Below are 23,519 nucleotides of genomic sequence, written 5' to 3' on the forward strand. Positions count from 1 at the left end.
AACAAAAACTTGATCACAAATAAACCATTTAATCATTCACAAAACATTTATCCCAAATTCAGAATTTCCTCAAACCTGTATAATTTGCAACAGAACCAAAACAATCCGAAATGAATATCAGAAAACATACCTGGGTGGAGTAACTAAAAGAACCCAGATAATAAATATATAGCAAAAGGAGGAAGATGACATTATTTATTTGCAAATAAATAAATAAATAAAATAAAGCAAAAATCTGGGTTGCCTCCCAAAAAGCGCCTTTTTTTATCGTCGTTAGCTCGACATGGTCACAACATCTTCTTCAATCTAAATAAATTGGATCACTCAATTTGATTTCTTCCAGTGAATGCTCTTGGAAGCCTTCATAAAATGGCTTGAGTCTATGGCCATTGACTTTGAACACCTTCTTAGTTCCTAAACTTTGAATCTCAACAGCACCATAAGAAAACATATTAGTAACAATAAACGGACCAATCCAACGAGAACGCAACTTACCGGGCATTAACTTTAATCTAGAATTATACAATAAAACTTTTTGCCCAACCACAAAATCCTTTTTTAAAATTAGTTTATCATGAAATGCTTTTGTCTTTTCCTTATAAATCTTAGAATTTTCATAAGCATCAAGACGAATCTCCTCTAACTCCTGCAATTGTAACTTTCTTTCCACACCAGCAGCATCTAACTCAAAATTACAATTTCTAACAGCCCAAAAAGCCTTATGTTCTATCTCAACAGGAAGGTGACACATCTTACCAAAAACCAACCTGTAAGGGGACATACCTATGGGTGTCTTATAGGCTGTCCTGTAAGCCCACAAAGCATCATCAATTCTAAGGCTCCAATCCCTTCTATTTGGCTTCACCATCTTCTCTAGGATAGACTTCACCTCTCTGTTTGATACCTCAGCTTGCCCACTTGTTTGAGGATGATAAGCTGTAGAAACTCTATGAAAAACACCATATTTCTTTAATAATGCCTCCACAGCTCTATTGCAAAAATGAGTGCCTCTGTCACTGATCAAAGCTCTAGGAATTCCAAACCTGCTGAAAATATTTGACTTGACAAAATCTACAACAACTTTAGAATCATCAGTTCTGGTGGCTTTAGCTTCCACCCATTTGGAAACATAATCAACAGCAAGTAATATATAAATAAAACCAAAAGAAGAAGGAAATGGACCCATAAAATCGATTCCCCACACATCAAAAATTTCACATACAAGTATTGGGGTCTGACTCATCTCATTCCTTCGAGATATACTTCCTATTCTTTGACACTGTTCACAATTTTTACAGAAAATATATGCATCACGAAAAATGGTAGGCCAATAAAAACCACAATCCACTATCTTTCTACCTGTTCTCTTAGGTCCAAAATGACCACCACATGCAAATGAATGACAAAAAACAAGAATTGATTCAATCTCATTATCAGGGATACATCTCCTAATAATTTGATCAGAACAAAATTTCCACAAATATGGTTCATCCCATACATAATACTTAGATTCACTCTTCAATTTTTCTTTTTTAGCTCTACTTAAATCAGAAGGCATAGTCTTAGTAACCAAATAATTCACCAAATCAGCATACCAAGGGATCATACCTTGTAATTTAAATAATTGCTCATCAGGAAATAATTCTTGTAAAGGAATTGGATCCTCTTGTGTCACCAACCTGCTCAAATGATCAGCTACCAAATTCTCAGCACCTTTCTTATCCTTGATTTGTAGATCAAATTCTTGTAAAAGAAGAATCCATCTAATTAATCTTGGCTTTGCTTCCTTCTTTGCTAAGAGAAACTTTAAAGCTGCATGATCAAAAAAAACAATCACTTTAGAATTAAGCAAGTATGACCGGAATTTATCTAAAGCAAAAACAATAGCTAAGAACTCTTTTTCAGTTGTGGAGTAATTGCGTTGTGCAGAGTTCAATGTCCTGGATGCATAATAAATCACATGAAAAAGCTTTTCCTCACGCTGCCCTAAAACAGCCCCCACCGCATAATTACTTGCATCGCACATAATTTCAAATGGTATAGACCAATTAGGAGCTTGAATAATAGGAGGTGTCGTCGGTGCTGACTTTAACTTGTTAAAAGCCTCCTTACATTCTTCACAAAACTCAAATTTAACATCCTGCTGCAATAGTCTAGATAAAGGTACTGCTATCTTGGAAAAATTCTTGATAAACCTTCGATAGAAACCTGCATGACCAAGGAAAGAACGCAATTCCCTCACAGTTGTGGGGTATGGTAAATTCACAATTAAATCAACCTTTGACTTGTCTACCTCAATACCTCTATTAGAAACAACATGCCCTAAAACAATTCCTTGGTCTACCATAAAGTGGCACTTCTCATAATTCAAAACTAGATTTTTCTCAATGCATCGTTCAAGAACAGAATTTAAATTATGTAAACATGCATCAAATGAATCACCATACACTGTAAAATCATCCATGAAAACTTCAATGCAATTATCAATAAAATCTGAGAATATGCTGACCATACATCTCTGAAATGTTGCCGGTGCATTACAAAGTCCAAAGGGCATTCTTCTAAATGCAAAAGTTCCAAAAGGACAAGTGAAGGTAGTCTTCTCTTGATCCTCTGGTGCTATCACAACTTGATTATACCCCGAAAAACCATCAAGAAAGCAGAAATAAAACTTACCTGCTAACCGCTCAAGCATCTGATCAATGAATGGTAATGGGAAGTGGTCCTTTCTAGTTGAAAAGTTTAACTTGCGGTAGTCTATGCACATACGCCATCCATTCTGAATCCGTGTTGGAACCAGCTCATTATCTTGATTTGCTACAACCGTAACTCCTGATTTCTTTGGCACAACTTGAACTGGACTTACCCATTTACTGTCTGAAATTGGGTAAATCACCCCAGCATCTAATAGCTTCAAAATCTCCTTCTTCACAACTTCCATCATCAGTGGGTTCAGCCTCCTTTGAGCTTCTCTACTTGGCTTAGCATCATCTTCTAACAAAATCCTATGCATACACACCGATGGGCTTATACCTTTGATGTCAGCCAATGTCCATCCAATTGCTTCCTTATGTATTCTTAGAACTCTTGTCAACCTTTCTTCTTCAATCTTAGTTAACTTACTTGAAATGATAACTGGAAGTGTATCATTATCTCCCAAGTAAATATACTTCAAATGCTCCGGTAATGGTTTGAGTTCAAGAACTGGTGCATCTATAATAGAAGGCAAAAATTTTGTATGATTAGGTAAATCAATCCTAGAAACCTTGTACCTTTTTGGAACTAATGGTAATGACTGCAATTCCATTACTGCATCTTGAATTTCTGCACTTAGGGGCTGGTTTGTACTTTCTTCATAAATTCCTTGACTAATCACTACTTCTAACTCATCCTCCTTGCTCAACTCAACAACATTCTGCACACATGAATCAATTACATCAAGAGAAAACACAGAATGCTCATCAACAGGATGTTTCATAGCATCAAAAATATTAAATTTAACTACTTCCTCATCAAATTCCATGGTTAAAGTGCCAGCATCCACATCAATTTTAGTCTTGGCAGTTTTTAAGAAAGGTCTACCAAATAAAATCAATGCAGAATTTGATGTGGAAACACTTTCCCCCATATCCAAAATATAAAAATCTGCTGGAAAAATTAATTGCCCAACCTGCACCAAAACATCCTCAACTACACCCATCGGGTACGCATTAGAACGATCAGCCAATTGAATAATAACACTAGTTTCCTTCAAAGCATTTAAATTCAAAGTTTGAAAAACAGAATGCGACATGACATTAATAGATGCTCCTAAATCTGCCATTGCTTTCTCAATTTTAGAATCACCTATTCTACATGGGATAGAAAACGAACCTGGATCCTTACACTTTGGAGGTAATTTTCTTTGAATGAATGCCGACACATTTTCCCCAACGGTAACTTTTTCATTATTTCTAAACTTTCGCTTTGTAGTACATAATTCCTTAAGGAATTTAGCATACCTGGGAATTTGCTTGATTGCATCAAGTAACGGTATATTAACCTCTACCTTCCTGAACATCTCCAAAATCTCTTTCTCTTGTTCTTCCTTCCTTGTCTTGGCCAACCTACTAGGAAATGGAGGAGGAACAACAAAATTATTAGCATCATTAAGTTTAGAATTTACCTCAACTTCAGGAATATCAGAATCCTTTGAACCTTGCTTGTGCTTCTTTGTTGACTCTTTTACAACCTGATTATTAACTTCTCTCCCACTTCGCAAAAGTATAGCACTAGCATTTTCTTTAGGATTAATCACAGATTGCGATGGAAGCTTACCAGAATTTTGAGCTTCAAGTTTGCTCACAAATGAAGCTAACTGACCAATCTGCTTCTCTATATTATGAATACTAGTCCTAGTTTCCTGCTGAAACTGTTGTGTATTAGTAGCCAAAGCTTTAACAATATCATCAAGTGACATACCTTGATTTTGAGAGGAAGAAGATGGTTGATTCACTTGTGGTCTTTGTTGCTGGTAGCGATTTTGCATTGGCTGATTTCCATAACTCAAATTCGGGTGGTCTCGCCATCCCGGATTGTAAGAATTAGAATAGGGATCATACCTGCGTTGTTGCTGCCCAAAATTTCCTACTGCATTGGCTTGCTGCACTAGTTCATCCTCTTGAAGTGTAGGACACATATCAGTAGCATGACCAGGAATCATGCAAATTCCACATGTTTTAACAGCTTGCATATTTCCTACAGCAATTTGTCTAACCAAAGAAGTTAAATCTGAAATTTGTTTCTCGAGATTAGACGTACTTACCTCATTAACCTTCTTAGATGTGTGATCCATTCTCATTCCAAATTGCTGGGAATTTGCTGCCATGTTAGCAATTAATCTTTTTGCATCTTCCGGTGTCTTGTCAACTAAAGCACCTCCACTAGCAGCATCTATCATATTTCGATCCATCGGCATAAGTCCCTCATAAAAATATTGGATCAACAGCTGCTCAGTAATTTGATGATGGGGACAGCTTGCACAAAGTTTCTTAAACCGCTCCCAATATTCATATAAACTCTCTTCATTGTATTGTCGAATGCCACAAATTTCTTTTCTTATGTTGGCAGCCCTTGAAGCAAGAAAATACTTCTCTAGAAACATTCGCTTCATCTCATTCCATGAGTTGATAGATCCAGAAGGAAGGTAATACAACCAATCCTTAGCTTTGTCTTCCAATGAGAAAGGAAAAGCTCTAAGCTTAATTTGCTCCTCTGAAACTCCCTGAGGTTTCATACTAGAACACACCACGTGAAACTCTTTTAAATGCTTATGCGGATCCTCACCTGAAAGTCCATGAAATTTAGGCAACAAATGGATTAGACCAGATTTTAATTCAAAAGCAACATCTAAAGTAGGAAATTGAATGCACAAAGGTTGCTGATTTAGGTCAGGTGTTGCCAATTCTTTCAAGGTTCTGGCAGCCATGGTATCAATTTCAGATTCTGAATCTGAAATTGATTCCCTCGGAGAATTGATTGAACTATCAGTAATCGTCCGTTCAGATGAGGCTTGACTCAAATTAGCTTGTTTAGCTTTTTTAGCTAATTTTCTCAAACGTTTAGCTGTTTTTTCTACTTCAGGATCAAAAATAATTGCACCAGATTGAGAACTTCTTGTCATAAACCAAATGACTTCAATTCTCCTTCAATTCTACAAATTTTACCACAAACCTGAAACCACAACAATACACAAAGGTAAGAAACTATTTTAACAAAATGAAAACACAAAATATAATAATCTTTCAGTCCCCGGCAACGGCGCCAAAAATTTGATGTTTGTCGGTTCCACCAAATTTAAATTACTGAATTTAACTGTAGAAGTGGTGAATTCAAGTCGATCCTCAGAGACTGAAATCTTAATTTTTGTGTTAAAAAGAAGGGGGGGTTTGTTTGTGAAAAATTCAACTGAACAGTTCAAAAAGAAAATTAATTAATTAAACTAAAGTGGTAATGCAAATTGATGAAAAACCAATTCAAGGTGATTTTTAATCCAATGCACAATTGATCACAGACAACTTATGATTTAATTACTCTTTGAATACTTAACTGAAATTTACCAAAAAGCATGATAAATTCCCAAAACTCCCCTATTTCGTTAACTTAAGCCAGCACCCTCATTAACTCTAATTATTAAACGATCGGGTATTAAGCAATCCCTTTCAATTTAATAAAAGCATTAAGAATCAGGAAGTAATTAAACTTGAACAACAATTTATAAAGCATAAACCATTTAATTCAACCCTATTGTCTCTATAGATTATTACTGAAAACCTAAAATATAATCAGTAATATCTAATTGCTACTAACATTCAAACTTTCATGACAATTACGGATTATGAAATCTAAAATAGCACTTAATCCTACCAAACAATTCACTAATAGGCCTTTTTAGCAAAGAATTCAATAGAATCAACTCAATAAGAACAAGAAACAACAGATATTCAAGAAGAAACTACTCATTTAAAACCCAAGTCTCACAAAAGTGCAAGGATGATAAATCCCTTGAATTGATGTAAAGAAATTAGCCACTCATAATCATGGCTTCCAATCACCAAAACAAAGAATAAAGAACAAAAACCTAGATTAATAGATGAACTAAGAGAAGAAAAACGTGCCTCCTAGCTGCTGTAGAATCACTCCTTATATAACACCTCCAAAAGGAAAAAGAATCCCTAATCAATTGGGAAATTCAAAAGCAGTAAACAGAAAATATTTGCTGTTTTGATTTCTCCCCTGTTTTTCAGCATCTTCCTCTTTGAATCTGATTCTGACTTCTTCAACAAACTTGCAGATCTCCTTCTCATCTTTCTAACGAACTAAGGCTCGCCCAAAACGGACACTCACAGCAGAAGATACGACCTAAAAACCAGATCAGGTTGAAGCAGATATTTCTGCTCAAAACGTTAATTTCTATGACGTTTTTGAAGACCAAAACGACTTCATTTCATTTAATTGTCTTCTCAACAACTGTAGGGCTGTCTTCTAAGAATTCAATGGGCCTGGGCTGAGTTAGTTTGGACACTTGGAACTCCAGATATGAAGTTCACAACAGAACAGGTTGTGCTCAGTTATACAGCACATAGCTTCAAAATTCAGAGCTGAATTTGATCAATATTGAGACTGAATTAGCTTCTGATTCCTCTTTGACAATTGTAGAACTTTATTTCATCTTTCCAGCACATCCAACGGAATCCAATTTGAAGGTCTACAACTCCAGATATCCTTGAAAAACCGAACAAGGGTCAAGATAAAAAAAATGCTGGAATTTTACCAATTTAATCATATTACTCCAAATGCAACTAAAATAATGTCTAATTGGTAAAAATTGTCTAACAAAGTGAATTAAGCACATGAATAACCCAAAAATGCATACGACTATAGACAATAAAAGCACTTGATAATGCACTTATCAAGGCCCGAATAATGAAGTATGAAATAGTGAAGCACTGACCAGAAATATAAATTGACTGTACGATTTAATAATACTGTAATATGGGCTTATTGTTCCTGGAATCAATTTAAAGAAATGGATTCATGCAAGTTAGACTTACTACGGGCCTCAGTTTAAAAAAATGGATTCATGTCATTAAATTAAATTAAAATCTATGTAATATATAAAAGGAGAGTGAGATATATATTACTATTTCTGTTCCATAATACTTGTCACATTTGGAATTTTACGTTCCTTAAGAAAATCATTAAATGTGCCCAAGTTACCATAAATTATTGAGTAAATTGACTATATTACTCTTAATTTAATATTAATTTTCCAAGAAAATCATTAAATTGAAGTAATAATTTTTTGTCATAGACAAATATGAAAAGTGTTTTGGAACAAACTATTTTCTTAAATGTGACAAGTTTTATGGAACAGAGGTAGTAATTATATGTGAATTTGTCTTTTCATTCCTTGAGATGGATATTGATATTAAAAATAAATATACAATTTTGTTATGCATTTTACCATCATTTTATTATAAAATTTTGTTATTTTTGAATGATGCTGTAAAAGATTATTTCATCTAGAGGTGAAAGTGAGACAAGTATTTTAGGGTACCCATAGCTCTGATCTTTATAATGAAGATACATATAGTTATTAATGCGTTTTAGATAGATACAGATAGTGAAATTACTGCCCGCAATGAATATGGATAGAATACAAGTATTAAGCTCTAGGTATTAGCTACCCATTACCCTCTATAATAAACGGTTTTGGACGTAGATACTCGCGGGTATCCTACCCATTTATGAGTAAAAAATGCATTTTAAATAAGTTTGGATTTGGATAGTCTAAAATGTGAGGATACTCTACCCGTTTAATGGACACTTTAAACAGGTTTGGGATGGATGCGGGTAGTAAAATTTTAAACGGATTTGAATACAGATACTTAAATAAATATTTAAACGAGTTTGAGACGGATACGGGTAGTAAAATTTAAATGGATACGGTTAGGGGTAGTTCAAAATTCAGGGGTACTACCCTGTTTCCATCCCTACATCCTTTAATATTGCTTCGCACATAGCGCGGATTCTAATACTAGTTTAATTTAATAAATTTTTTTTAAGTGAATTTCATAAATGTATAAAACGGGTAGATATATTTATATTGTTTCATAAAGTAAGAAGCCTAATTTTAGTTTGAGCTTTATAATAGGATAAAGGTAAAATTGGTAAATAACTATATTAGTTTCTTAAATTTAATCATAATTATAAACTCTGTTTTTTTTTTAGTAAATGCATTTATTAGTTATTAAAGTTCAGTTTTATTATTATATTATTTAGATATTTTGTCCAAATATACTATTTTATAAGTTAAATACCTTCTAATATTTGATATTTTAGTACTTTATATATTTAATACAATAGTATTATTTAGTCTCTCGTATTTACTATTAAACCATTGTTTGATAGTTCATTGAACGGCAAAAATATGAAAATCACTTTGGTCCCATTGTATACGCCGTTTGAAGCACCCATGTACCTAAATAGTATTATTAGACAGTTTACTTTCAGTTTAAGCTTGTGCAGAGACAGTTCATTTGATAATAAAGTGTTAAAAAATTCCACTTGATAATAATTATTCGCGACATTTGTTGTTTCACCATAACTATTGAAGAACGTAGAAAAACGAGCCGGAAAAGTAGAATTTTGATCGACACAAATGTTACAAGCGACAAACTTACAATGCTATAAAAGCTGAGTCACCAAAATTATGAATATAACTCGTACTTTCCCATATAGAAAAGTATATGATTAAAACATTATTAAAGTGAAAATTAAGATTTTATCTCAATAAAATATCAAAATTAACTCGTATATCCTTATATTTCGAAAAATTATTAATATATGTCTAAACTTTGCTTCTGTTACACTGTCTATCCCTCCATTTAATTTTTCCACTTTCCCACATTAAGTCAATGCAAAAGGACTGCTCGGAGGAGAAAGATGTAACCTCTCTCCTTTTTATCGCACTCGCAGGTGGCCAACCTGCACAAGGCTCGAGGGTACGCTTTAGCGTAGGGATGACTAATCCCTACGGTCTCAAAATCGTTGGTTTCAGTTTTGGAATTGATGGTTTCGCTTTCAAAAAGTCTGAAAAATCGAAAATTGACGGTTCCGGTTACAGTTTGAAATCGAACGGTTCCAGTTCCTTAACGGTTCCAAATCGATAATTCCAGCTAGTTCTCCGATTTATTTTCCAGCAAATCACATAATCATAAAATAAAAAATTAGGGACATTTTTTTGTTGAAAATTTGAAATTTAAATATTTATGAAATAATTTTTAGAAAAAACTTAAAGAAAAAATTAAAAAAAGGCTTAACTTAATTTATTTGTTTTAAAAAAAGGCTTGAATTTATTTTTTCTTTTTTTAGAAAAAGGGCTTGAAATTAATTTATTTTTTTTAGAAAAAGGTTTCAACTTAATTTTTTTTAAAATAAAAAGGAATATTTAAATCCAAAAAATTAATTTTCTACAAATAAGCCGCTATGTAGTTATGAGGAGGGTTAATTTGAAATTTCACAAAAATATTTAAAAAGATAAAAAATGTTATTGGAACCGGGTGTAACCGCGAGTTCTAACCGGTTGGAAAACCCGCCGGTTCTAGCTGGTTCCGGCCGGTTTTTGGAACCGCTAATTCATGGTTCCTCAAAAGTTAGAATCGAAACCGGACCACAAACCCCCGATTCCTGTTTCGGTCCGAACCGATTCCGATTTCGGTGTCCACCAATTCTGAATCGGCGGTTCCGGTTCCAAAAACCGTGAAATGGACACCCCTACTTCCGTGTATAGATTTATAGCACGGTGAGAGTGTGAATTGAATATTAAATGAGAATTTCTTTATCTGATAGCTATCTAGTATCTCTCCTCTTGATTGACCTTTCTAAAAAAGATAATAATAAATCAGGAAATTATTTTGTTAGCCCAAGGCTAAATCAATTCCACAATAGTAAATAGATTTGATTCAAGAACCTGCTTTCAGAGACAGGAAGGTCTCTCTTTTCCTTCTTGCTAAAAAAATTGGGCTTTTTTGGGGTCTGGTCTTTTGGTTTCCCATGTCCTATATCTATTATATGGGGAACTTTTGTTTGCCTTCTTTCTTGCCTCCGCGATTTGCTTTGCGCCTTGCCAAATGGCTTTTGTGAACTGCTTTTTGCTTTGTAAGAGAAGCCCTTGTCTGCTTCTTTGATATTGGGATAGCAGAACAACATGCTGTTGGACTAGCCTCTGCAATCTATTCATCTTTTATATAGATGGCCTTGTGGATTTTTGTTTCTTGACCACACCTCGATCGACCATTTTACTTTCTCCGGCGATAATAAACATGTTTGTGGGTTGTTGTTGAGACGTGACCAAGTGAGCATCTTGGACTATGATAGTCCTTAAGGAACAAATAAATTTTACAAAATTTTATAAAATTCATTTGGTAATCTAGAATTTTCTGTTTGAAATAAAAAAGAAATTACAGATTTGAATTTTACGAGTGAAATTCTATGGAATTTGGTGTACATTAGTTAAATTCTACTAAAATTAATGAAATTTCTAAATGAATTCTCTTCATTGACAAAATTACCCTAAACTGTAAACTCAATTGTTTTTATTCTTTTTTTTCCCTTTTTATTTATTTTTTTTAAATTCCTACTCACGTTTTTTTTTTTTTTAGATCTGATAATAACTAACTTTATATTTTTTATTTTTTTTCCTTTTTGTTTTTTTTTTAAATTCCTACTAACATTTTTTTTTTTTTGAAATCTAGTAATAACTAACTTTATATTTTTACTTTTTCCTTTTACATTTTTTTTTTTTTTTTTTTTTGAAAATCCCTACTAATTTTTTTCAAAATCTGGTAATAACTAACTTTATATTTTTCTTTTTGGAAATTCCTAATACCGTTATTTTTTTTCCAATTTTTTTTGGAAATCTGGTAATAATAATTTACTTTTTTTCCTTTTTTTTAAATTGCAAACTATTAATAATGTTATTTTTTAAAAAAATCTTATAATAATATTATTCCCTCCGTCCTAAAAAGATAGTCTACTTTTTATTTTCATACAGATTAAGAAATACGGTTAAAAGACAATTTTATTCATATAATTTTCCTATTATTGCATCTTAAATAACACATGAGTAATTATTATATTGGAATAATAATTAAAAATTAATAAGGGTTATTGAAAATAAAGTAAAATTTAATAAAAATATAGTAGACAATTTAAGGATCAGCTATAATGTAAAAGATGAAAATGAACTATGGACTATCTTTTTGAAACGGAGAAAGTACTATGACACTATAAAAGTTGACTATCAACGGTTGTTTTCAAATGCAATTGAAAATAGTAATAACCTGTTTAAATATTTTGTAGTTTCCAAATTAATTACTTAAATCAATAAGGCTTTTAACAATTAAAATAATTATTATGATGAGTGTTAATACTTATATAATTAATTAACTAATAAAAAACAACAAGTTATTTTATTGTATATAATAAATTGGCGTTTGCTATTTATTTTTATTAATTATTATGTCAATGGCATTATAAGAATTAAAGACAAATGAATTTTCATTTAAAAATTTATTCCAAACATAATTTTATAGCATTCAATTAAAATCTTTATTTTATGACATATTAAATACGAGAAATTCATTTATAAATAAATTCTATTTATAATTTATTTATAAATAAATTCTATATTAATGATTCATTTATTCCAAACACAGTGTAAGAGCCAACAAGAAGAACAAAAGCATCCTATTTCCAGTGAAGGGTATTTTTATGTTTTCTTTAAGAATTTAACAAAAAAGTAGAAAATATGAACGAAAGGATAGGATGATTTGATGAAAGTAAAATTTAGAGATACACAAATGTATTTTCCAAAATATAAAAGATATGCAAATTAATTTCGATATTTTATAAGGATAAAATCATAATTTTTCAAAATTAAAAACATTTATAATTGTAAAAATATAATGTTGATTAATATTAAATAAAATTTTTTTGGCTTTTTACTTTCATATTTCATTTACTTTTTTAGTAATATTTGTATTTTATATTAATTCGTTATACTAATTTTTATTGAATTAATACCTATATTTTATAAGGTACAATTTTAGAATATCACGTAGAAAAAATATGGATAAAATAAAGATATTATATCATATATTTTTTTTTCATAAATTCATTAAATTAAACTATTGTACGTGCAAAAAAGAAAATTATAAACAAACAATAAAAAGAAACTAGCATTCTTATTACTTCTTTCGAAATCTATCTTTATAAGAATATTAAATTCTAATAACCAATAGCCTCGTCAAGATTAACACTGTAAAAAATAATAAAAGGGAAGAGAGAGTACAAGGAGAGCGCACCTCTACATTTGTTTGGAAGAAAATACCTGTTTTATTTTTTAGAGGTAAAGAAAAAGAAATGCAAACCTTACCTTCAAATTTTAATTATTTCATATTGAAAATTATGAATTAACTTTTGAAAGGAATACATAAAAGGTGGTCAAATAATAGGTAGTGTGCACACAGTATTCAATTTTAGTGGACTCCCACAACTTTATGACAGAAGTAAAACATGATTTGAATATGCCACAACTCAAAACAGTATTCAAAGTATGTTCCACCAACCAAATATATTCACAACAAATCAAACGACTAGGAATCTCAGACACTAAATCAACAAGATTCGGATAAGAATGAATCAGGACTCTGTCTTTTGTCTTTTTAGAAGACAATTCAAACCACAAATAAATAGGAATATAGTTCCAAGTTAGCAATTTAAAAAGAAAAATAAATTCATGATTTCATTTGTCAGCCTTTCAAGGACGGTGAAAAAAAAAAAAAGACCATGCAGATAAAAAAAAAATTCATCAAGCAGTAATGGCATTCTATCTTCTCCAGAATGGAACTTTCTTTTAGCTGGGAAACAAAATCCCAGGAGAAAATGAAAGCTTTTCCAAGTATTCAAAATGGTAATCACAAGTTTTCTATAACAAAAAAGCTTCCATTAAAAAGCTTCCTCCATTCAATTCTGACTGGGTTAAGAGAAACATCTCACATAACTTTATTAAAAAGAATGCAATAAGTACCTCTAAGTTGAAGCCTTCTTCACAAATGCAACCAGAAGGGAGATGACCTGTAAGATTCACTATGGCTCTGTCATGTGTCAAGCATAATGAAGGAAACCATTTCAGGCACCTGATCAACTTTGAGAGTTACCATTGCTATTCTCACTTTTTACTTGTCTTCATAACATCCTACTTAGAGACTTGATAAGTGCTTTCAAGTTCCGTCTTGTAACTTCATCACCCGTAAATCCCAGAATATCAGAGCTTATATTCTAATATGGTTGAAGAAGAAAAAAAAAAATCAGAAAAAACTTAACAAATAAAAATATCCAAGATTACATCATAGCAAAAACTATAGGAAAATTTCAATCAGGATATCACCTCAATGTTTTTCAAAGTAAATATCAGACTGTAAATGGACTTTTGAATCAACTCAGTGTTCTCGGGGGTCATAATAGATGCATGTGCCCTTCTGCAGAAAAGAAAGAGTCAACCATTGAGATTTTATGAGTCAGCAAATGGCTTATTCCCTCCATGTTTTCAAGAAGACCATCCTAATTGTTTCTTTCAATGCACAGTCCCCAGAATTATCATTTTGCTTTAAACAAATGTCAAATTTGAACGTCAATATGCAGATGTTAAATTATCAACAAAATCATTTCTAATCACTCAAAAACCCATCACGCCTCTCAATACCATTACGTGTTTGTACTCTTAAGGCTTTCTACAAAAACAATTAACATGTTGAAGCATACAGGTCCAGTGTCCAACATTTGTTTAATGTGAAGCTTGGCTCGGGCATTTATATTGTAGGAAGTACATATAACTGGCGGAAGGATCTTTGACAATACATATGAGTGAAAAACTGACACACCAGAACATTGGACATCAAGATGGCTTCACATTGCCACTCTAAAAAGACCTTTCTAAACCTTAGATTTGCCTTGATGGAAAAAATATCATGTCACAGGTCAAGAATCTTAACACAGACTACCTGCATGCATGGTTGTGCTACTGGATGATGCAGGTTCATTTATCGGTAGACTTTGGTGCAACAGAGATATTTATTCAGAGAAAGAAACTTTATTTTGCTGATGCTACAAGTCCTCAACCCAAAAGGGGAGGTGCCAAAAGTCAGGAACTTGAGTCCCGCTGAATTTTCCTACATTTTATTGGCTCTTGATACTGAAGTAATATCTTTGACGTGGTGACATAGTGTTCATATACAGATCGAATTTGTCCATTTTCTTTTTGTTAGTTATATACATCATTCTTTCCCAAAAAATATATATATAATATATAACAAGTGGTTGGATCAAGCAAAATGCGTAGGAAGAGGAAGGCAGAACCTGGTTATACAATGTTACAGTGGAAGAAAGTGAAATAATATTGATGATGCAAGAAGCACGCATAATTGTAATAAAAAGTGGGGACCTCGTCAATGGCAATGAAAGAAGAGAGATATTACAGTATTTTTCAATGAGTTACAGAGAGAATGCAATTTGCAACAAAGGTGAGGAATGAAAATGTTCTCTCCCAGAAAAGCTCGTCAAAATATACCCATTGGGTTTTTGAACCAAAAGAAATCTCTTACATTCTATTTTGAGTTACAAACCCACAAAAGAAACAAACTGGTATTCTTATGGGTTTTTTTTTTTTTTTTTTTTTTTTTTTTTTTTTTGGCATGATGTATGGGCTGGCAGATTGTCTCCTTTATATGCACAATAGAATAAGAATTCTCCAGGCCAGTGTAAATGTGAGGCTAGAAAGTTGGATGACACCCACAAATGACTATACTAAAGGTTGCTTTTAAGTCTAATTCATTCGTTGACTTGTGACTGGCCTTTCCAGACCTCTAAGCATCTGGCATCAAATTGTTTATTAAAGTGCATGCTTGACCTAGTTGTTAGTCTTGTAGTTATTATACCATTGCTTCACCCACTCAAGGCTTTAACATAGCTACTCAATGCTTTCATCTCAGTTTGATCACGGCCCCAATCTTGGAGATGTTTTCCATGGTCATGAAGGTAGTTTGTACATGTTTTTTGTCAAGTGTTTTCTTTTATTATTAGTTGGAAGTGTGCTCAAAATTCCAGCTAGTTATAGAAAGAAATAGTATAATTCACCTTAAATCTTCAGAGGCTTGCGTTAGGCTTCTAGTCAAAGTTTCAACTTCCTTAAGAAGACCACCATCACGAACCTCAGCTAGCAAAGGTTGAATATCTTCAGCCATTTCCTCGATCTGAGATATCACTACATCAGAACCAAAGTTTGCATGAGATATCCATTAATGTGTTCACAATAGATGAGTATAAATTTGATTGAACATAACATTTGTTTTTTCCTATGCCGTTGATCAATTTTAAAATAGTGGAACTTGAAACTGACAAATAGGTTTCTGCATATCTTAAGTATAATTTCTTGAGGTTTTGCTAATACAATGTTTAAACCTCAGTCATTCAAGTGAAGTAGCATTTTATTCATAGTCTGCACTTTCAGATTCCAACTGAATGTGCCTTGACAAAATTATTCAATTGTGCCCCACAAAATTATTCAATTGCGCCCCCAAGAACATATTTTTCCCAACACCTCAACCAAACTGAATGGAAAAAAATTCTTCAAAACAGCAGGTGATTGTTAATTTGTTATTACCAATAAAACCCTGTCTTATAAATAATCTTAATTTTTGCAAGATTCATGTTGATTACCTCAACAATGCAGCTAAAATGAGATATTATCAACTAAATGCAAAAACAAACTAGAAGAAGGCCAGTTCGCACCTTTGTAAGCAGTGGTTTTGCATCTTCAATTACAGCAGCAACACGTTCAGCCAGTGTATAACCCTTCGAAACACCAATTTCCTCCATTTCACGTCCTAGACGGGTAAATATTCCAACCAATTCATCTAAACTCACTCCTTGACGTCCCTTTATCTTTTGCCTGTCGCATACAATTAGACCTTCCTTAATGCATTCAGCATCAAGAGGTCCAACAGATGGTGATGGAATTGGATCTTTAGGTGTAATATCAATGATTGTTTCCATAAGAAGACCTGACTGGTTCAACTCGATTAGCGAATTTCTGGGTATGATTATTTTATCATCTTCAACCTAGAAAATATGAAGTAGGAAATCAGTACAATTTTTATGTCAGGGCGTAGCATACAAAATTAAAATTCAATTGGCATACCTCAACAACTGCTTCAATACATCTTAAGGAAGGATTAACTTTGATGACATTGCCAACAGTCACCCCTCTAATCCTAACTGGGGTTCCCGTGCAAATACCACCGGCTTGAGCAAACTCAAATACAGCCAAATACTTCCTGAATTTCGAACGTAATTGAAACCCCCTCAACCAAGCCAAACTAAGTGCAAAAAGTACAGCACCTGACACAAGAAACAGCCCAACTCCACCTTCCCAAATGCTCCTCCTTCCAAAGCCAAAATCACTCAATGGCTTTAATGTTTGCCTCCAAACATTTTGAGGAACCTCCAAAACAACTGCAAGTGGATTCTTTTTCTCTGATGAAGATGAGGATGCTTGGCTAGGTCCTGCGTCCGCTGACATAGCTCTGACCAGCCTGACTTGTTTTTTCTGTCGTGATGGAAGATAGGGCAAGAAGCTCGAAGAACCATTGGGTACAACAATCAACGATGATGATAACATGGTAGCAGAGCATTTTGAAACCTGAGCTAATGAATTCCCTACCATGGTTTTTCCACCAGCACAACAAAAACCAAATTCTTCCTATGCAGGCCTGGCCTTATCAAAAATTTAAGAGGAAGTAAAATTAAGTTGTGAAACAGACTTCAGCAATTGAAGTATCCATGGGATCCAAAACAAAACCCTATAAATGTTTCCAGTTCCTACAAATGAGGGAGAAAATAGAGAAAAATTGATCATCAGAAAATAAAATAAAAAATAAAATTATTGAAAGGAGAAATTAGAGGAACACCGATTAGATTTCCAAAATTAAAATACCAAAACAAAGAACTCAAATTGCAATCTCGAGCTCAAATTAAACTACTATTTTCCATCATAAATTTTCCCACATTTTCTCAGCAACCAAACACAGATTGATAACCAATCCAAGTACCAAGTACTCTCCAATGATAAAATTCTCAATCAAAACTCAATTTATAAAACGCCGAACAATGACTTACCTAACTGAAACCAGCAATTTGGGCAGCCAACTGAAAAGGAAGAGGAAATCAGAAGAGAAAAATCTCGAAGTCGAACAACAACAACAACAACAACAATAATAATAATAATAATTAAAGAATAATTAAAAAAAAAAGACTTGAAAATATGTTTCTGACAGATTTGAAATTGACTCTATAGGAACATGAAATAGTGTAGCAATGTTGCAGAGATTTTTGAAAACCAGAGAAGGAAGCCGTAGCCGGTGACCGTCACAAATCCACTCCAAAATAGAAATAAACTAGGAGCTTAATTTACGAAAAAAATTTAATAATTTATAGATTTGTATTTTATATGTTTAATATGAATTATAAAAATTATTTAAAGTTTCATATCAAAATAAAAAAATATTAAAATTTGTTAATTGGTCTAGTTAGTTTTTTTACTAATACGAGAAATAATAGTTCTCGAGTTCTTCTATTATACGGCTTGCATTGCATTGTTAATTCAGTCTTTCCGGCCACTCAATAAATAAAAAAATTAAAAATTTTATATTATTTTATTATATGTTGTCTCATTTTATTTAAAATAACGGTATATTCATATTATGCACCATTATAATATATAACTTTTTATTAAAATTTTAAATGTTCTTAAATATAGTATTATTAGTAATTTCTTGTTATTATAATATATTCCATAATTTTTGAATTTTATTTATTGCTTTGCTAGTTTAGTATTTTTTTACTTTTCTTTTTTACATTAAAAATATATTTAAACTTTTTTATATATTATTCAAAATATGATTAAGTTCAACTAATCAAAGTTATAGCACAAATGTTTCAGCTATATTCAAAACTATATTTAAAACATTTTATATATTATTCACATTACAATTAAGTTTATTTATAGCTACTTAGTGAATTTTAATTTAAGAATTATATTTAAAATAAAAATAAAATGAATTATAAAACTTTCATTGTGAAAAGCACCAAATAGATAGATAGATATTATAAAAACACAAATATTTATTTAAATTAATTTCAAATGCCTTGAATTGGAATGAGAATATTTAACCATTTATTGAATCGCATATTCATTATTAATGATTTTTTGAATGATAAATATATTGATGATGATGATTAATTATTAAATATTGATTGATTTTTGTAATTATTTATGTAAATTAAGTTACAATTAATATAAAATTAAAAGAGGTATATGCACTATCTAACCTTAACAACACTGTTTAGCACAATCTAACTCTAGCAATCATATTTATCATTATATATGAAAAACACGCTTGCTTTATATATATATATATATATATACTAGCAGCATATCTATGTTATGCACAATAAATACTTTTATCGATAATCGTAGAGATATTGTGATAATATTTTAAAATATATAATTTAATTACGAAAAAATTTATAATTTAAATTATCTTTAATTTCATATTTGTTAATTTTAATTTCATATTTCAAAACCAAAGTTAATGTTGTTAATTTCATATTTCAGATTAGATGTTTAAATGACCCATCAAATATTTGAGTGTTAATCTAGCATTAGTTGTAACTCCTTAATAATTTAAAGAGGGATGGCCTCCATTTCACTTGAATAATGTGTCTAATAGGGTGTATTGAAAATTGGAAACTGGTTCTTTATAGTTGTATTTGAAATATGATATTTGTTTTTCTAAATAATTTTTTTAAAGTTAAAAAACTTTCATTTTTCATTTACATTTCAATTCCAATCAAATCAACCCAATCAGTATCAGAAATTGGGCTTTAGAGTTCATGCCATTTGGGTTTTATTTTGTCTCCTACATCCTAGCAAATGCAATTCATATAACATCCTTCCATTAAAAAAAAAATAAAGGACAAAAAAAATCTGCAGCAAGAAAAATATGACAGTACATCATAAGAATATATAATGTAATAAAGAGAAGCCAATGAACAAGTATTGTGCCATGAAGTTGTCTTTGATCTCAAATTTAATTATTTGGAAATAGTTCTCAACTTAATATGAATTAGTCCCTCCAACTTTGAACTTGGAGAAAGAGGTTATTTGGTAGATCATTTTTCATTTTTCAATTGGATTTCACTGTTATAATCATTGAATAATTTATTCTTAACTTTGAAGTAAACTTATTATTACATAAAATTATTATTATTATTATTAAGTTTGAATAATTTATTCTTAATGCGTTAAGAAATATTTTAAAGATAAATTTGCATTATTGATATTAAATATTTTAATGAATAGTTAGAGTTTTCAACTAATAAGGATCTATATTTTATTTTATTGGTTGCTTTTGATATTAAATTTTATATTAAACATTTTAATGTATAATTAGAGTTTTTTAACTAATAAAGATCTATATTTATATATCATCATATAAAAAGAAAGTTCAAGATTCTCTCTTTGTTCATTATTTTATTTTTATTTTTTAAAATTTTTAAATTTCTTTATATTGTTGAAAGTTTAATTTAATTTTTTATTTTAACTTCTTCAGTTTATTGCTTGTTGAAAGAAAAACATTATAGTATTTCATTGCTTTGTTTGAATTGTTTACTTAGTTTTGTTTTCTCATTCTATATTTTGTTTAGCTTATTTTTATTTTGTTTTATTTTTACAGGGATTTAAGTGTATGCAATTTCAAAAGATTTAAATATGTTTTATACATTGATAAATTAACTATTATGTTCAAATAGGTTTTTAATTATATACTTCCAATTAGATAAATCTCTACAAAAATAAAAATTAAGTATTTATATTATTTTAAATACCTACAGGACTTTATATCTAATAATAATTTTAGTCACTTTTTCCCCAAAAAATGAATTTCTATAATTTACTCAACATATATATCTTACATTTGAAATGACAAATATAATTATTATACAAACGTGCAAAGCACGGATGATCGTCTAGTATATATATAATCTTGAAGCAAAAAAAAAAAAAAAAAAAAAAAAAAAATCTACAAAGCTGACTTGGCATTCTATCCTTTGAGCTTTCCTTTTTATCTTTTTTTATAAATTATTTGATTTTTTAATAACTTTTTGAATATTTTCTTTTTTCTTTTACAAATTTAACCTAACATAATATTTAATAAGCAAATAAAATCTAAGTTAACTCAATTTTGAAATCTAAGTTAAATTCAATTTTAAAATCTAATCTTATCCTTATTATCAATCAACTATTCCCCTTTTCATTTTTGTTTCTCCTATAAGAGAAGTGACATTTTATTGAAAATTTATAGACTATGTATGTTTAATTCTCTGTATTTAGGTGCTCGCACTCTTTTACTTCTTTATTGTTTCTTTTTGTATTTAGGTGCTCTTTTACTTCTTTCTTGCTCCTTTAATCCATTGATGAATCAACTAAATCTGTAAAGAGTTTCACAAGGAAATTTTGGCTTTTGAGTCAATGTTTAATTCAACTGGTATTCTAAAAAGCATTGTACCAAGATTTCATAGAAGAAAGGACTCCATATTGATCAACAACCATTACATTTTTATCTTTTTATCTCTTATAATATTTATTTCTACAATTGGTAGAATTATTGTTGAATTATATATTTTATTGTTGTATATTTTATTTTTTAGACACTATTCTCAATTTTTTATTTTTTCTCTCATGATATTTATTTCTACAATTGATAGAATTATTATTGAATTGTATATTTTATTTTTTAGACACGATTTTCGTTTAGTGTAGAATAAAATTTAAAATTTTTCCGTTAGATGATATATTATCCATATCAATACCTAATAGGGTAGTTAAATCCTAATATAAATTTACATGATAAAAATAATATAAAACTGACCAATAAAATATAACATTTATACATTTAGTTCTTAGAATTATCATTTAAATTCAAATAACTACTTCTTTACTTTATTGATATTTTAATGTTTAAAGTTAATAAACTTTTTAAATGGGGAATTAAATTCAAATTTTTGTAATTCAAAACATTAATTCAAAAAAGTTATGTAGATTATGAAATAATATAAATGCATCAAAAAAAAATTATAAATTATAAATTATTATAAACTATGAAGTATAATGTATGGCAACAAAACAATCGACGCAGTGCGTGGCCTTCGCCTAGTTATCAAATGAAGTTAAAGATCCAGTTAAGAAACATAAAGTACATGTCAAAATATTTTAACTCAATTGATAGAAAATTATATAAATTTATTTTATATAAATTTAAATTACTAAAAGTTTAAAAATAATTCAAATAAAACTACTAAAATAATAATAAAATGATTAAATAATAAATGATAAATTGATATCTACAATGAACTTAGCTATGTTAGCTAATTCTTATAATATACAATTATAAAAAATAATAAAAATAATTCAATTAAAAGAATTAAAAAATTGATACGTATTATTTAAATTTATTATTGTATTTCTGATAGTTGAATATAAGATGTATGAGTAATATCTTAATTATGACTAATTTATGAACTATAATATAACTAAATTAGGAATCTTATTAAAATATCAATTTATTATAGCATACCAATATAAATGTTTAATACTTATAGAAAAAATCACCATAACAATTTTATTTTTCTTTGGCTATAAAGTTAATTATTCTTTTATGTCAAAAACTTTTCTTATTATCATTTTACTTCTTAATCTTAAAGATATTATTTTACTTGAGTTATAATTATATTTACTTTTCATATCATTTCAATAATAAAGTTTTATGATTTTCATTCCATTTTGATTTTTTTACAATATTCATTCATTTCTTAATCTTAAAGATATTATTTTACTTGAGTTATAATTATATTTACTTTTCATATCATTTCAATAATAAAGTTTTATGATTTTCATTCCATTTTGATTTTTTTACAATATTCATTCATTTTGTCTACATACATAGTATAATATTTACAATAAAATATTGAATATAAAACACCTAATTAATATATTTATTTTTTTATTCAACAATTTACTATCATTTTTATTATATTGTAAAAAATTAATAAACTATATTTAGAAAAAAATAAAAAAATATTAAGTATAACGAATTTCAACATGCAAAGCACGTTATTAAAACTAATATATATATATATATATTAGACGGTCGCCGTTCAATCAAAGGACGAAAAACCTATAGTCTTCTAATCATATTGTGACTATTTGAGCACAGAATGGCCGTCGGCAACACCGGCCATAGCAGGCTTTTTACTGTCGGTGGCGGTAAGGTTTTAATGAAGAAACAAAAAAAAAAAGCGATTTTAAAGAAGATGACGCATTACCTAATTAATTTTGATTTGAGGAAAACAAAAATTTCTAGAGATAGTAGAATGTAAAAATATTGGTACACACATTTAAAGGAACCCATTAACCAAGCATAACTCTGCAGTTTCTCTTTTACAGTTTTTTTAATCAGAATCAGAGTCAGGATCCGCAGATGACCTCACAGTCCTTCGCCTGCTTTCAAGGTAATCATCGTCTTCATCATCTTCATTATCTTTCTTCTCACTAATTATACCTGTAAGATAGCGGTTTAGAGAATAATTCGGTGAACTAAAATATTACAACCGAACGAGACATTTACCTTTCTTTATCAGCAGAATCTTAAGCGATTTTTCAGTGAAATCATCTTTTCCTCCCAAATCTTGAAACCCAATGAGTCTATCAACCGCGATCCCTTTCCTAAGAAAAAAAAAAAATTTGACAAATAATGGAATTTTTTGAGTTCATAATCGATGCAAAATCTCTAGAAGAGCAA

General features: G+C 30.2%; 2 protein-coding genes, 1 long non-coding RNA gene and 1 other non-coding gene across 5 annotated transcripts; 1 reads left to right on the forward strand and 3 right to left on the reverse strand.

The window, feature by feature from the left end:
* Positions 1-289: 289 nt before the first annotated feature.
* LOC149496724 (uncharacterized) lies at positions 290-5,662 on the reverse strand. Its single transcript, XM_089720683.1, has 4 exons — positions 3,297-5,662; positions 3,000-3,257; position 2,448; positions 290-685 (listed from the first exon to the last, which is right to left on the reverse strand). The coding sequence occupies exons 1-4, from the start codon at positions 5,660-5,662 to the stop codon at positions 302-304; spliced, it is 3,009 nt and encodes a 1,002-aa protein (XP_089576809.1). The 3' UTR covers positions 290-301.
* On the forward strand, positions 4,998-5,104 carry LOC119370931 (small nucleolar RNA R71). Its single transcript, XR_005178487.2, has one exon. It is a non-coding gene; the product is annotated as a small nucleolar RNA R71 (small nucleolar RNA).
* A 7,737-nt stretch (positions 5,663-13,399) lies between the features above and the next one.
* Positions 13,400-18,059, reverse strand: LOC105634619 (protein TRIGALACTOSYLDIACYLGLYCEROL 2, chloroplastic). Of its 2 annotated transcripts, XM_012217499.4 has the most exons (7): positions 17,779-18,059; positions 16,802-17,481; positions 16,393-16,722; positions 15,739-15,854; positions 13,994-14,084; positions 13,779-13,884; positions 13,400-13,680 (listed from the first exon to the last, which is right to left on the reverse strand). In XM_012217499.4, exons 2-6 carry the CDS (start codon positions 17,324-17,326, stop codon positions 13,792-13,794), a joined length of 1,155 nt encoding a protein of 384 aa, XP_012072889.1. In that variant the 5' UTR covers positions 17,327-17,481; positions 17,779-18,059; the 3' UTR covers positions 13,400-13,680; positions 13,779-13,791. The 2 variants fall into 2 exon arrangements, with proteins under 2 accessions (XP_012072889.1, XP_012072888.1); XM_012217498.4 differs by having other exon boundaries at positions 13,400-13,884.
* Positions 18,060-23,020: 4,961 nt separating this feature from the next.
* On the reverse strand, positions 23,021-23,493 carry LOC149496725 (uncharacterized). Its single transcript, XR_016320648.1, has 2 exons — positions 23,346-23,493; positions 23,021-23,279 (listed from the first exon to the last, which is right to left on the reverse strand). It is a non-coding gene; the product is annotated as an uncharacterized LOC149496725 (long non-coding RNA).
* Between the last annotated feature and the right edge of the window lie 26 nt (positions 23,494-23,519).

Source organism: Jatropha curcas, chromosome 4 (genome assembly GCF_041381405.1).
Source record: "Jatropha curcas cultivar XTBG-Jc1 chromosome 4, XTBG_Jcur_1.0, whole genome shotgun sequence".
NCBI lineage: Eukaryota > Viridiplantae > Streptophyta > Magnoliopsida > Malpighiales > Euphorbiaceae > Jatropha > Jatropha curcas.